The 12,503-nt window shown below is 39.6% G+C and overlaps 2 protein-coding genes across 4 annotated transcripts in view; both read right to left on the minus strand.

Moving 5' to 3' along the window:
• LOC117538025 (nucleus accumbens-associated protein 2) overlaps window positions 1-4,903 on the minus strand; it is a 41,038-nt gene extending 36,135 nt beyond the window's left edge. The window contains exons 1-2 of one of the 2 annotated variants that reach the window (XM_034203540.1): window positions 4,387-4,903; window positions 2,259-2,455 (exon numbers count right to left, since the gene is read on the minus strand). The gene's annotated coding sequence lies outside the window, so the exon portion shown is untranslated. The remainder of the gene's footprint in view (window positions 1-2,258; window positions 2,456-4,386) is intronic. The other variant, XM_034203532.1, reaches the window with a different exon arrangement.
• A 2,538-nt stretch (window positions 4,904-7,441) lies between these two features.
• On the minus strand, window positions 7,442-9,219 carry LOC117538306 (transmembrane protein 250). Of its 2 annotated transcripts, none has more exons than XM_034203911.1 (2): window positions 9,017-9,219; window positions 7,442-8,710 (listed from the first exon to the last, which is right to left on the minus strand). In XM_034203911.1, exon 2 carries the CDS (start codon window positions 8,553-8,555, stop codon window positions 8,136-8,138), a length of 420 nt encoding a protein of 139 aa, XP_034059802.1. In that variant the 5' UTR covers window positions 8,556-8,710; window positions 9,017-9,219; the 3' UTR covers window positions 7,442-8,135. The 2 variants fall into 2 exon arrangements, with proteins under 2 accessions (XP_034059802.1, XP_034059807.1); XM_034203916.1 differs by having other exon boundaries at window positions 9,046-9,212.
• Between the last annotated feature and the right edge of the window lie 3,284 nt (window positions 9,220-12,503).

Below are 12,503 nucleotides of genomic sequence, written 5' to 3' on the forward strand. Positions count from 1 at the left end.
AACCTAACCTGGATATGTTTGAGTTAGCCGGTTGGCCTAATCCAAAACATACGCGCTGTCGCTAAACTGTACTACGACGCAGGTTATCAAGTGGATCGCTCAAGCCAGCCGTGTCCTATCTAGTTAGGTTCACATGAAAGGGGTGGTATTTGGAGCATTCGACCAATCACAAACATGGAGAAGCATACTGACAGCGCAGCGTCATACTTCCGGAATGAAAAGTCAACTATAATATTAGTCAAATATGAAGAAGTTAAACTTTAAACATCCATGACTTAAACACTTTATCCAGGATAAAAGCCACATAGCTGCACCTGCAAGGTGAATACTCTGGTAAAAGAAAAAGTGTTTGAATGCGTACATTAACAGGTTTATGATATCACTGCCCCGTCTAAAACACGATCTGACTTTAATTACATTTGACTCGAGTGTTTCGTCAACTTAATGTGTTGCTTAAAATAATACTTCTGCATACAGTATGTGACACTGTGAGTGTTGCACGGCCAGATACGATTCAGCTGACTCAGATAAGGAGATATATGATACATTATGAAGTGATATGCTGCGGACTGTACTGTTACTCTGATCCGGTTACTTATGTTGTGGCAGATATTTAATTAAGCTTTCTTAACGCTAATGTTATAATAGTCAGATTGCTCTGAAGATGGGAGGTGATATTCTATTAATGTTCACGTTCACACAATCGGTGATTTTTGCCGGCCGTCTTTCCTGCAACGGCAGCTTTTCTGTATTTCCTTTCTCCTGTAATATGACTTGGTCGCTTTAAAACTCCGCACACTGAGCTCCGATTGGTCAGCAGGCGGTGCTTTCACTGAGTTGATCTCTTAGCCTGCAACCTAACCTGGTCCCGACCAGGTTAGTCGCACAGCATAAGTTACCATGGAGATCTAGCCTGCTAAAAAGAGAACCAGCTTCGTAGGACCGGAAACCCAGAGTTTTCCCTGAAGTTAGCCGGCTAAGCGAAAATCCTGCTTCGTAGTATACCCCCCAGGGATCATAGAACTCAGAGGATGCAACATATATGACTGTATAAGGTTGGAACATCTTTGCCACGTATGCTGTTTCAAGTGTATGTTCGTGTGTGTTTTACATGTATAAAGCACATGAGATCTTTCTTGTCTTGGGGGGCAGTTCTGCGATTGGCTGCTGTGGCAGCAGGTGATGTACTCCCCATTATTGTTTGTTTGTTGCAACAACTAAATAATAATTACTGATCAGCTATATCTGTGTTTGTGTTTTATTGATTCCTCTCTGTTTCATTCTTTCCTGTTGTGAGTGCTGCATCGCCACAACACTCGGGCTGCGGGGGTGCTAGAGACGGGAGCACGTTGATACGACCTTCCTAGCCGAAGATATGGCCGCACTTTACAATAAACTTCCGTTGGGTCGCTTAAAAACAAATATCGCAAATCGAATCGCAATATCTGTCTGAAAAATCGCAATTAGATTATTTCCCCAAATCGTGCAGCCCCAATGTTGGCCCAACAGACCCCAATGCCGTACAGACCTGGAAATAGTTGAGTTTAATTTGCAATCTGATTTGAATTGTTCCCATTTAAGGAAACATTCCTTTGGCCCCATCATAGTCAATTAGAAACTACTGCATGCAGAAATCTACTGATTTGTCCAGAAAATCTAGATACAATTAGAAACAGCTTCTTGATATTCAACAGGAAAAAGCATTTCTTCAGTTAACCTTAACTGTGTGAACCTGAGTTTGTATTAACAGCTACTAACAAGCCTGAACACACCAGCAGCAGCTACAGCAGTTATGTGCTGCAGAATAACAAGAGCGTATGAGAATATGATGTATGACTGGTACCCTGTATCGCATACCATCAGCAGTGACTCATTACTGTCTCAGGAAAGGAAAATCAAACACATATAAACACACTCCACACATGAGTATACACGCATTTACAGTGCAGATAAAAGTGCACAGAGAAATGGGGGCAATTAAGCAGAACTTTGGATACAAATAATCCATGATTTAAAATGTAGTTTGGATCAATAAAAGTATTTTAAGCGTGTTCTTGTTGCCCTTAAATATTGTCTGTCGAAGACAAACATACAGAGTGGAAATCTCCTTTATGTTAACCTAATAGAAGTTGTTAAATGCTTTTTTAATTGTGTCTTTTCATATGCTGAGGCAACATAAACTATTGTTCATTTATGTAATAAGAGATAATTTTATAATAATAAGAGATGACACATACTTAATGAGTCAAGGCTCTTACAGTTATTGTACTTTCTCCCCTCTTTCACCCTCGTCTCAGGATCCACACCAGTTATATTTGAAACTGTGTTGTCGTTCTCTCTCCTTGACACTCCCCACTTGCACACAGCCTCGGGCCCCCTTGTGGAATGCTGTATAATGTGAGGCCTATGGAGGAAGGGCATCCCGGGACACTGTGAGAGCACACACAAACACATGCTAACACACTCACCGACACACACACACACACACACACACACAGAGAAATACAGCTGTTGAGAGCCATCAGAACCCTTTGGCAGACGTCCAAGTCAAAGACAAGTGGTGTATGAAGGCCTCCGTTTAGAAAGGAAAAAAAAGTCCTCATTTTCCATATATGTTATGATAAACACTGAAGATAGAAACGTGGCAGTCAAAACTCCCATTACCCAGAACTGATTTCCTTGAATTGAGAGAGCAATATGAAACCTTGATAACTGCTGCCTGTGTGTTGCCTTAGGGCTGACAGGCCTCACCTATGGATTCATACTGTTTCAGTTTTTAAACAGGGATTTTCAATTCCTTTTGTTATCCCCCATGATATTTCTACATAGGAGAAGCGGGCAGAAGCAGATGGGCACTAAAATTGCTCAAACACTCTGAAGTGGGATTCAAAACGGTTAAATGGTGAGGAACACTACACACTACTTTATTCATATGAATCTATTAAGCAAGCTGTCGTTTGTTAACGTCCAACCTGTGCGACACCTGTAAGGGACCAGAATGCTGCATAAAAACTGTAAGTCTTACTCTCAGTCTAGGTTTTTTACAACCTGACAAAGATGAAGAAGGCAAGGCAAGGTTTATTATATAGCATTTTTCTGTACGCGACAATTCAAAGTGCTTTACAAAACAAATTAAAAGACTTTTTAGGAATACAAATACAGTAAAAACACATTATATAATGGCATTTTACAACAGGCATTACAAAGCAAAGATAATAAAATAATAAAAATAAACACCACAAGAAGTAGACCATAACCAAGTTGCAAATAATCCGAATTGTTCCTCTTGAGAACAAACACAGGGTGGACTAGAGTATGAGAATGAGAATGAGAGCTGGATGGTAGAGAGAAAGAGTGCATGTGAGAGGGAAGGAAAGTGACAGGAAATGAAGAAGATTGCCACAAGCTTCATGCCGACTCGCCACACACACTGCAACCATGTACACACTGGAGAAGGGGGGAGGTACTGCATGTATAGTCAGATGACTCCTGCAGGGTTCAGGTCAGGTAAGGTAAACACCAACTGAACTGACACTACAGGCAACTGTAATGTGTAGGCTATAGGTGAAACTTGTGTTTGAACTTTAAAAAAAAAGGTAATCCCACAGTCACTTTGACTTATTTTACAAAGATTTACATTTCATGATCCACTTTGGTTCACAATCCTCCCAGGCCCACATAGTTTTACAGCCTATATGTCATGTTAAAACAATGTTTTTTCGTATACTACATCAGTACAAGACTTTCTAGTAATACCAGCATTTTTAAGAAATATCTTATACTACTAACTTGCTTGGGGTTGAGATTAGAGAAGCCAGCTGTATTGGGTTATCTTAAATGTATTAATAAATTGCCCCTTGACAACACAAATAACTTCAGATGCTGTGTGTGTAGTATTCATTGCCGCAATCCTGCAACATACAGCACTACAATAGATGCATTATGGGTGGAGATTTTTTTTGTTTTGGCTTCATCGTGACGCAAGACAAATCATACCGTTCCACCTTCTCCAAAGCATGAGTTGAAAACACTATTAAGTCTTCAAAAGTACAAGACAACATTATAGTCACACTACAGTGGGCTAATATTAGTAAATAACTACAAATAGTCTAATTAAATTCTTCTCGTGCCGCGTGGAAGACTACACCTATCATCCCCCGTGTAAAACCTTCACATTTCGCGATATCACTTCACGAAAGTTGAAGAGCCTAACTTAGTTGAGCAGGTAGTGATATCTCAATTAACTCTCGTGCTGTAATGTCGGCAGAATGTCACGGTGTGCGGCCATAAAGAAGGAGAGGCGAGGGAATAATGCATGGTAAAATCTATGCGTCACACAAATCAGGCACCGTAAACATCACGCCAAGACAGAAGGGGCATATTTACCCGATATATGTCGCTATTCCATGAACTGCGGCGGTCCGACGGTGGCGAGGATGTTGGCGGAAGTCTTTCTCTTCGGATAACCTGTAAAGTTTTACGGGGTGTTAAAAAAAGGCAGGCCCCGGTTTCCCCTTGTCCGCTGGCTCACTCTATCACTCCAACAGTCCTATCTTGGCCGCTCGTCCCCCATCTCTCTATATCCCACTCTCTCTCTGGCCGCTTCTATCCCTGTGCAGGAAGTGAACGCTGCTCACATGAACAGTGCAGGCAGCCTGACATCATGTAGCACTCGCTACAGAGTTATTTTTAAAGACGCAGACGTTTTAGCGTGACTGCCAGGTTACTGTAGGTACACTGTCCTACTGTAGTGTACTCGGCAATGGACTGTCAGCAGTGCTCGGTCATATCGTGCGCCTTTTACGGACACACGAACTCAGTGCACTCTGCGGGCTTAAAGGTGCAGACTTTCCTGTGGCTAGCCCTCGGGGCGAGGTATAGCAGTGATACCAACACTGTCTGTGCGTGTATGAAAGTGAATTTATTGGACAATATTCGCAGTCGTGGTTAAAAAACGAGGTGCCTCATTGTGCTCCTACATAAAATGTACATGTGCGGTTACCTCACTTGTCCTATGTGATGACAGCTCAGGCTACATGATGCGCATGTGTGTATGTGCATTGTGCAGTTTGGCTAAGCGCCAACTGCTGGCTGTGTGACCTCAAGTAAACTTTTCTTTACTGCAGGCATGCGATGTCACAGTGCCACAGCTCACACAATCTCTGCTAGACGATGGCAGAATGTGTTCCAACATGACATGTTTATGATCACTACTGTTAATCTCCATAGGATGCAAGGTTAGATTAATATTTCATGTTACTTACATGTTATATATTTTGTATGCAGAGGTGGGAAGTGACTAAGTATATTTACTCAAGAACTAGCTAAAGTACAATTTTGTTTTAAGTGTAATTTTCTCGAGTATTTCCATTGTATGCAACTTTGTACTTCTACTCTATTCATTTTGTACCTTTAGTTAATTTACACATTTTGATTAATAACATGAAATATAATCAACACTTAAATCAGACTTTAGTTACACGAGTAATATTCACAAGCTACCTGCAGTATACAAAGTGATTAAAACTAGCTGCACCTTTACCAGCTTTGATAACACATTAATATTTATAATCAAAACATATATATTATTCTGAAATGGACCAAATTGCATAATAAGTACTTTTACTTTTAATACTTTGAGTATGTTTTGATGCTAATACTTTTGTACTTTTACTTGAGTAACCTTTTGATTGCAGAACTATATGCATTTAGTTACAATACAGAGTATTCCTTCCTTTTGGTACTTCTACTTTTACTGAAGTACAAGATTTGAATTCTTCGCCCCCCTCTGTTTATTATGTTTGCTTTTTAATCAAATTTAACTATTTTCCGAAATATTGCATACTTATTGATACTTGTTCACATTGGCAATTCCCAAATGAACATTATTAATCATTACATTCTTCATCTAATGATGGCACTGAATAATCTTTATTTCTTGCTTTCCCTCTCTTTTATATGTGTAATGTTTGTCCTTTCACTGTGAGAAAGTACTTCTAGGTCAAATACATTTTACATACAATTTCAAATAAACGACAATGTATTTAACTGTACCATGATGTAAAACCCCTCTATTAGTCCTGTGATATTCTTACAGTATATGAGCTCACAGCAGGGGAATGGCATTACATATAATTGACAGCCCCCTTACTGCACCTCTCTGTAGTTAAAGCACTATGATATTCCTATAGGGACTATCATGTGTCTGTGGTACTCAGTGGCGAGTTTATAATGAACTCGTTGTACTGAGGTCGATGCCATTTTTACATAGTAATGAGTAGGCCATGACTTTATCATTTAGCCTACCTTCTGCACTATGTTGACATCACAACTCATGTTCTCTGTTGTAACTGTGCTGTCTGATCAGCCCAGTTCAGAGCATGAGGCATATGATGTGTTGATCCTCAGAACAAACGCTTATTGTTCCAACCCCCGATTACCCAATTACAGCCAGAGGCCATACCAGTCTCAAGCATGTCTCCGCCAGGCCACAGCCTCTGTGTCGAAAGTTCACATCTAGGGATGGTAGTTTCCAGCAGCAAATGATAAACACAGAAATGTAAGCTCATGCCTGTACATGACAATTATACTAAGTTAAGTGTGAAAAGATTGAGCCCTCCTTAGATCTTGTAAGCATACTTCATGCCATGTGAGACACAGGCTATATAAGGTGATGTGGACACAGCTATTGCCTTTGTTATGCTTGGCAGAAACAGAGAGTTCGAGATGTGGTCTGGTGTTTGCGTCCTACAGGAAGCTAAACAGAGAAGTCTGTCAGAGGCAGCATGAAGAGCGACTGATGGAACATTTGACCCAAAGATGTTCGCAATTTGAACTGTCACACATTCTTGTGACACAGCTCGAGGCATGGCATCATGGGTGTTGGGCCAACACAGTAAACACATTCACTTGGCACAGTAACAAAACAGCTCAACAAAATGTATTTAAAAACTTTACTGAAAAAAGTTCATGTTTTTTGTTTTGTTATGAAGCTTTAGCGCAAGTTCAATAAGGAAGACCTAACAATGAGTCACTTACATGTCACTCTATTGCTCCCTTCCCCCCTCATTAAATGCGTGGGCGTCACCCCTCAGCAGCCAATTGCTGCACATGCTAAATTCCTTAAATGCCTGCCTCTTTCTTCCTGTCAGTCGTCATTTCAGGTGACTACACGCAACCCCGCCTCCACCCCTCTCGCCTCCCGTCTCCTTCAGGACAAAGCTAAACCTTCCTCCTTCAGACCGGTCTTACCTACTCATCACCACCACCAGTGTCTAGACCCCGGGGATTTCATCGGAGCGGTTCTTTCCCTCCTGAATGATTATCCTGCAAAACCGGGGCCTAATCGCCAAACACCATTACATTCTCCTGTTGTATTATCATGGCAATCATTTCATTCGTATGACGTGTAACAATAAATATGTATTCCATACATCACGTCTTTTCCGGTTTTGAAATGCCCTTTATATTATGCTGGCCCACCTTTTTCCACAAAAACACATCACACACACTGTTGACAACTAGTTTTTGGTCACTTAAACCAAATATACTTTACTGTGATACATGTATGTTTACATGATATTGTGTTTACAACATAACTGGAATAATATCAACCTTGGAATCATGGTAGACTTTTGCATTTGGAGCCAAACTCAGGTTTTTTTTGGCACAAATGACTATCTTGCATCCCACAGCCATGACAACAACAGTCATATGTTCAGTCACCCCTCCATGCAACATTGATGATTTCGATTATTGTAAACAAATGAGTTCGGAGTCAAGATTCCTTTCTAAATGTGTGTACAAATGGCATGAAAACGAATTAGAATATATTTTTGACCCTATTCATCTATTGAGAGTCCTATAACTCTCTCTCATGTCAGACTGACTTCATGCATCATTTTAGATTTTCAACCAGGTGGTTCTCTCTGAGATATACATGACCAATATTGTTAAACGACCGTCCACCCAGTTGTTACACACACTCTTAATGGATGTTGTCATATTTTAAAACTAAAAGAATAAAATAGTGTTGACATCAAGAGTCTTTTAACACCACACAATGCTGAAGTTGCAGTGTGAAGCATCCACATTGCACATTACACATTACATCTCCCACGCCTCTCACACTGCAGCTACATGTCCACAAACACCATGAAGCACCAGCCAAGACCCCCCACCAGGAACATGGTGATCTGCATGCTGTAAATGATCAGGTCATTGAGCACGCCAAAGTCTAGGCGCTGGTGCCCTAGCAAAAGCAGAATGACAGACAGTTTGTACTGCAGCCGCAGGAGAACCCTCACACTGACATACTGCAGGAAGAAGAGAGCAGAGAGCGCCACCCAGAGCAGAGAGGTCAGCAGGCTGCAGCCAAAGTAGAGCAGGAACCGGAGGAAGCTGTACATGCAGCGCGAGCGCAGGTAGAGGTCAAAGTTATTGTACTTGGTGCGCACAAGCTTTGAAGCGTGCGTGGACCCACAGGCCGAGTGCATGCAGGTGGTGTGGGGACCATGGAAGCTGCGCACCCGCCGTGGGATAGGGATCAAAGGCATGGGTGGGCTACTGGAGCCCAGCACAGTGCACAGGAGTCCTAGCTGTAGGTGGAGTCCTCTGTGAGTGTTGCTTTTTGGTTAGCTTCATTTAGTTTTGGAGCAAAGAGGGGCTCTTATAGGAGCCCTGTGTGGATTCCAGTCAGCAAAGCTTGCTCCTTTAAATGCCAGAAGAAATTACAGTGTTACTGTATGTTTTAGGATACATTTTCAAAATGCACATACACACCATGTTGCAAATATAATACAAGAAGTGCAGGCCTGTGCATCATTCAATTTCCTTCAGGTGAAAACAGTAAATCTACATCTAGACAGAGACATTGAGAAACCGGTTTAAACATGTGTCTGAGAATGAAGCTATCAATAATGCTAAATGGCGAAATCATAGCTAGAACACAGTATATTCTTTCATCCTTCCCCTACTATATAATTAATTGATCGTGCAGAACCAGTGGTAATCTTACATGCATCAATACGACGTCTTCCGGCTCACCAAGAAAGCTGGTGTTTGAGTCGCAGATGAATGGAGCATTGTATCACATTATGAACACACGGGACTTTTTTCTTTTTTGTTCTACACGATTAATTGTTGTATGTCAGTGGAGATCATGGTAGAGATGAGGCAGCGACGGCGAGCCAGTGGTGGCTGTACGCTGTGTCGCAAAATATACGAGTCATCCTGCTGTGACGACAGTTGCACGCTTAAAGGGGAAGTGCTCCTAAAGCGAAGGTGCTCCCTTAACAGTTCAGGTTTCATATCCATATATTTAACAAACAGTAGAGGTTACAATGTGTTTGTGTGTGTACAGTATTGTTGCCAAAGCATGGTGGGAAGCAGTCTTTGTTTGCTTTTAAGTATGACAAAAATATACCTTAAATTAGGGATTTTCCATACAACAATGCTAAGTAAAGAGTACATTGTATACGGTTGTTTTCTCTTCTTTTTCAATACTTTATTTTAAATAAATTGACAATATGGTAATTAAAATCATCCTTTATAATTAAAGGATGTGTATCTATTTAATTTAAATAGAGTTAAACATATACAAATGCAAATAAATGGATAAAATATAGCCAAAAAAGAGGAAAACAATAAATTAACATAGCATGCCAGGGGTCAACACGTATAAATAGGGTTATTAATTTAGACATGCTTTTTACAGTTTTATACCTTATCGTTTAATTTTGCTAAAGTATTGTACTAATATTCATCTCCATTTATGTCTTAAGCACAGCAATTAGGTTTAACTTTAGCACATTTAAATGTATGCAATTGAACTTGAAAAACAAAAGCAACATTTCACAATTACTTGCCCTTTACACACCGTTTCTACAGTTTTAAGGATATTACAAAATGCATTAAATCAATATGTATGCACCCCCTGCATAATGTCACAAGGTTTGGTATATGAATCTTGCAGTGATAGAGCAATTTATCCATGCTCACAAAAACATCAAAAGATCAAATTAAAAAAGAAAAGTCTGTTTTGGATTCATTCCAAATATGATAAATTATTTGTTTTAAATTATTATCATTATTTGTAATATCACCTCTCAACCTCAGCATTTATTTAAAAGTGCTGGGTAACTTTTCCCCTCCATCTACAAGAACAGACTTGGACTGCAAAGGTCAAATGTGTAGTCATGTGTCTGTAAATCTCAGACAAGGTTACACAGCGCGTCCACACGCACAACCTCAGAAGTGTGCGAAGCCTCTCACTCTGTATATCAAGTAACCTTCATTTGGCAGATTTATGGGTTAGTAGAATGATTACATCCCAGATATCAGTCAGCAAGGAGTTGACAGCAGACGGCAATGAATCATAATAAATACACACTTTTTAAAAGAAAAAAAAGGGTTTGATGCAGTTGTTAGATCACTTTACTGGAAATTAAAAATGTGTATTATGCAAACTTGGAAAAACAAGCCTTTTAATATTTAATCAAACATGCATTAAGCTGTCATTAAGGCTGAATAAATGTATCTTTGTAATTATTTTCGAGTTAACCAATCAACGTTTGAAGCAAGCTCTCCTTAATAAAATAAAATAACAGTATTTATTACATTTTAGAAATTCTCTTTGTCCACAAGAGAGCGCCCAACGTGCACTACTTATCCAAACGTCTATTCCAATAGATAGTTAAAACGTCACAGTTTAGGGAGCTACATTGGTCTGGAATGAATCCAATGCAGGAGATACCTTAATATTGAATCCTGGTTCACAGATAATCTGCTCATACTGTATCTCGTCCATTCTCGTTGAAAGCAAAGTGTCTGAAGTGTCCTCTGCTACCAGCATCAAAGCTGATGAAAAGCGTGTTGGCCTGAGGCAACTGACTGTGGCCTGCACTTAACACCAGCTCTGATAGTCAGTGTGTTGTGGGCTGTAGCCTTGCATGATCCATCTTCTTAAATTGCTTATTTCTTTGAAGTATTCTCCTTGCTCCCGATAAAGAATTGTTCAAGCTGATGTTGAATTCATTGGAAGAGCTGCATTCAACACCCTCTTTCATCCATGTATTATTGCTTCTGTATGATCTTTGGTTTATCAAAGCCATCATTGTGACAATCAACCTTAGGCGATGAAAAAAAAACTTATTTTCAATAATTATAGACTGATATCACATCAGGAAATGTATCATAGGAATCTGCATGAATTATGGGCTCAAGCATATCTGTTCAACGTACGAGCTTGAAAACGATTTACATGCTATTCAGTCACAGTTTATTCATGGACGTCTAGTTCACTTTATCACTATTAACTCATAAGCGTAATTGTAACCACATAAAGTATTTCGACAAATGTTGAACTTCAGTATGGTTTTTCTGTTAAAATAATAATTTTGTTTTCATTAAAAAATACATATATACCTCACTAAATGTGTTGCTGAAAACTATAAAAACTCAATATCTCCAAAGGCATATTCTGTGGAACCCTTCTACTTTTAAACTAACAGAATACTTCTATAAGATACCGTAAATCCCTCAGGTATCACATCCATTTGGCATTACATTTGATCAACACTCTTTTTTCCATCTTTTCTTTGAATTAGATTTTGGATCACTTTGGGACAAGAACCTAGCCTGTTGTCCCAGCTGACCCGTCTTCCTCTATATTCCTATAATGGGGTTCACTATTTTCTGGTTAAAAGATGTATAGTGGCCATTAAAGACAAAAGTACCTTACAGGTTATACTTGCTTGTCAGGTGGTGAAATTAGCTTCCTTAGGGATAACAAATGTGGTTCCAGCAGGAAAGGACACAGGAAGATTAAGCACAAGGCTTTATGGATCTCCAAGTGAGTTCACATTTATGTTGGCCTAGTAATATTTAAAGATGTTATGTTATAATTTTATACAAATCTATAAATATGGATTTTCTAAGTATATGACAAATCTCAAAAAAAGGAAACTTCTAGCTTCTGGGGGGAAAAAAAGAATTGATTGCATTTAATTTTTGTTGCATATTGAATGTCAAAGTGTGCAAGTCCTTGTCAGAACTGTTGAGTACACAACCTTCAGTTGTCTAACACAGTTCAGCTGTTCTTTTTAATGAGACTCAATCACCAGAGTTGACCCATTTACAAGGCTCACTGATCAAACAGAACAAAGCAACATCTGAATGTAGCTGTGAGGCCAAGCTCATAATTTATGTTTCGCTATGGGTGATCTGAAACAATTTGCTCGAAGAAACACAGGACTATGATAGAAGAAATATTTTACATTCCTAAATAATTCAATACAAACTATTTGCTGAAATCCATCATTTTCTTTGCACTGTTCTAAACATTGAATTGCTTTTTCATTTATTCTTGAGAACAGTTGAAACATCCATGGTGTTTGTTGGTTGTTGATGTTTCACCAGTGGAGGGAGCTGTTTGCTCAGGTTTCACTACAGATCTTTTTCCTCCAGTGCTCATGAGGAACAGCACATTCAAGGACATGGCACCG

Source organism: Gymnodraco acuticeps, unplaced genomic scaffold, assembly GCF_902827175.1.
Source record: "Gymnodraco acuticeps unplaced genomic scaffold, fGymAcu1.1, whole genome shotgun sequence".
Taxonomy (NCBI): Eukaryota; Metazoa; Chordata; class Actinopteri; order Perciformes; family Bathydraconidae; genus Gymnodraco; species Gymnodraco acuticeps.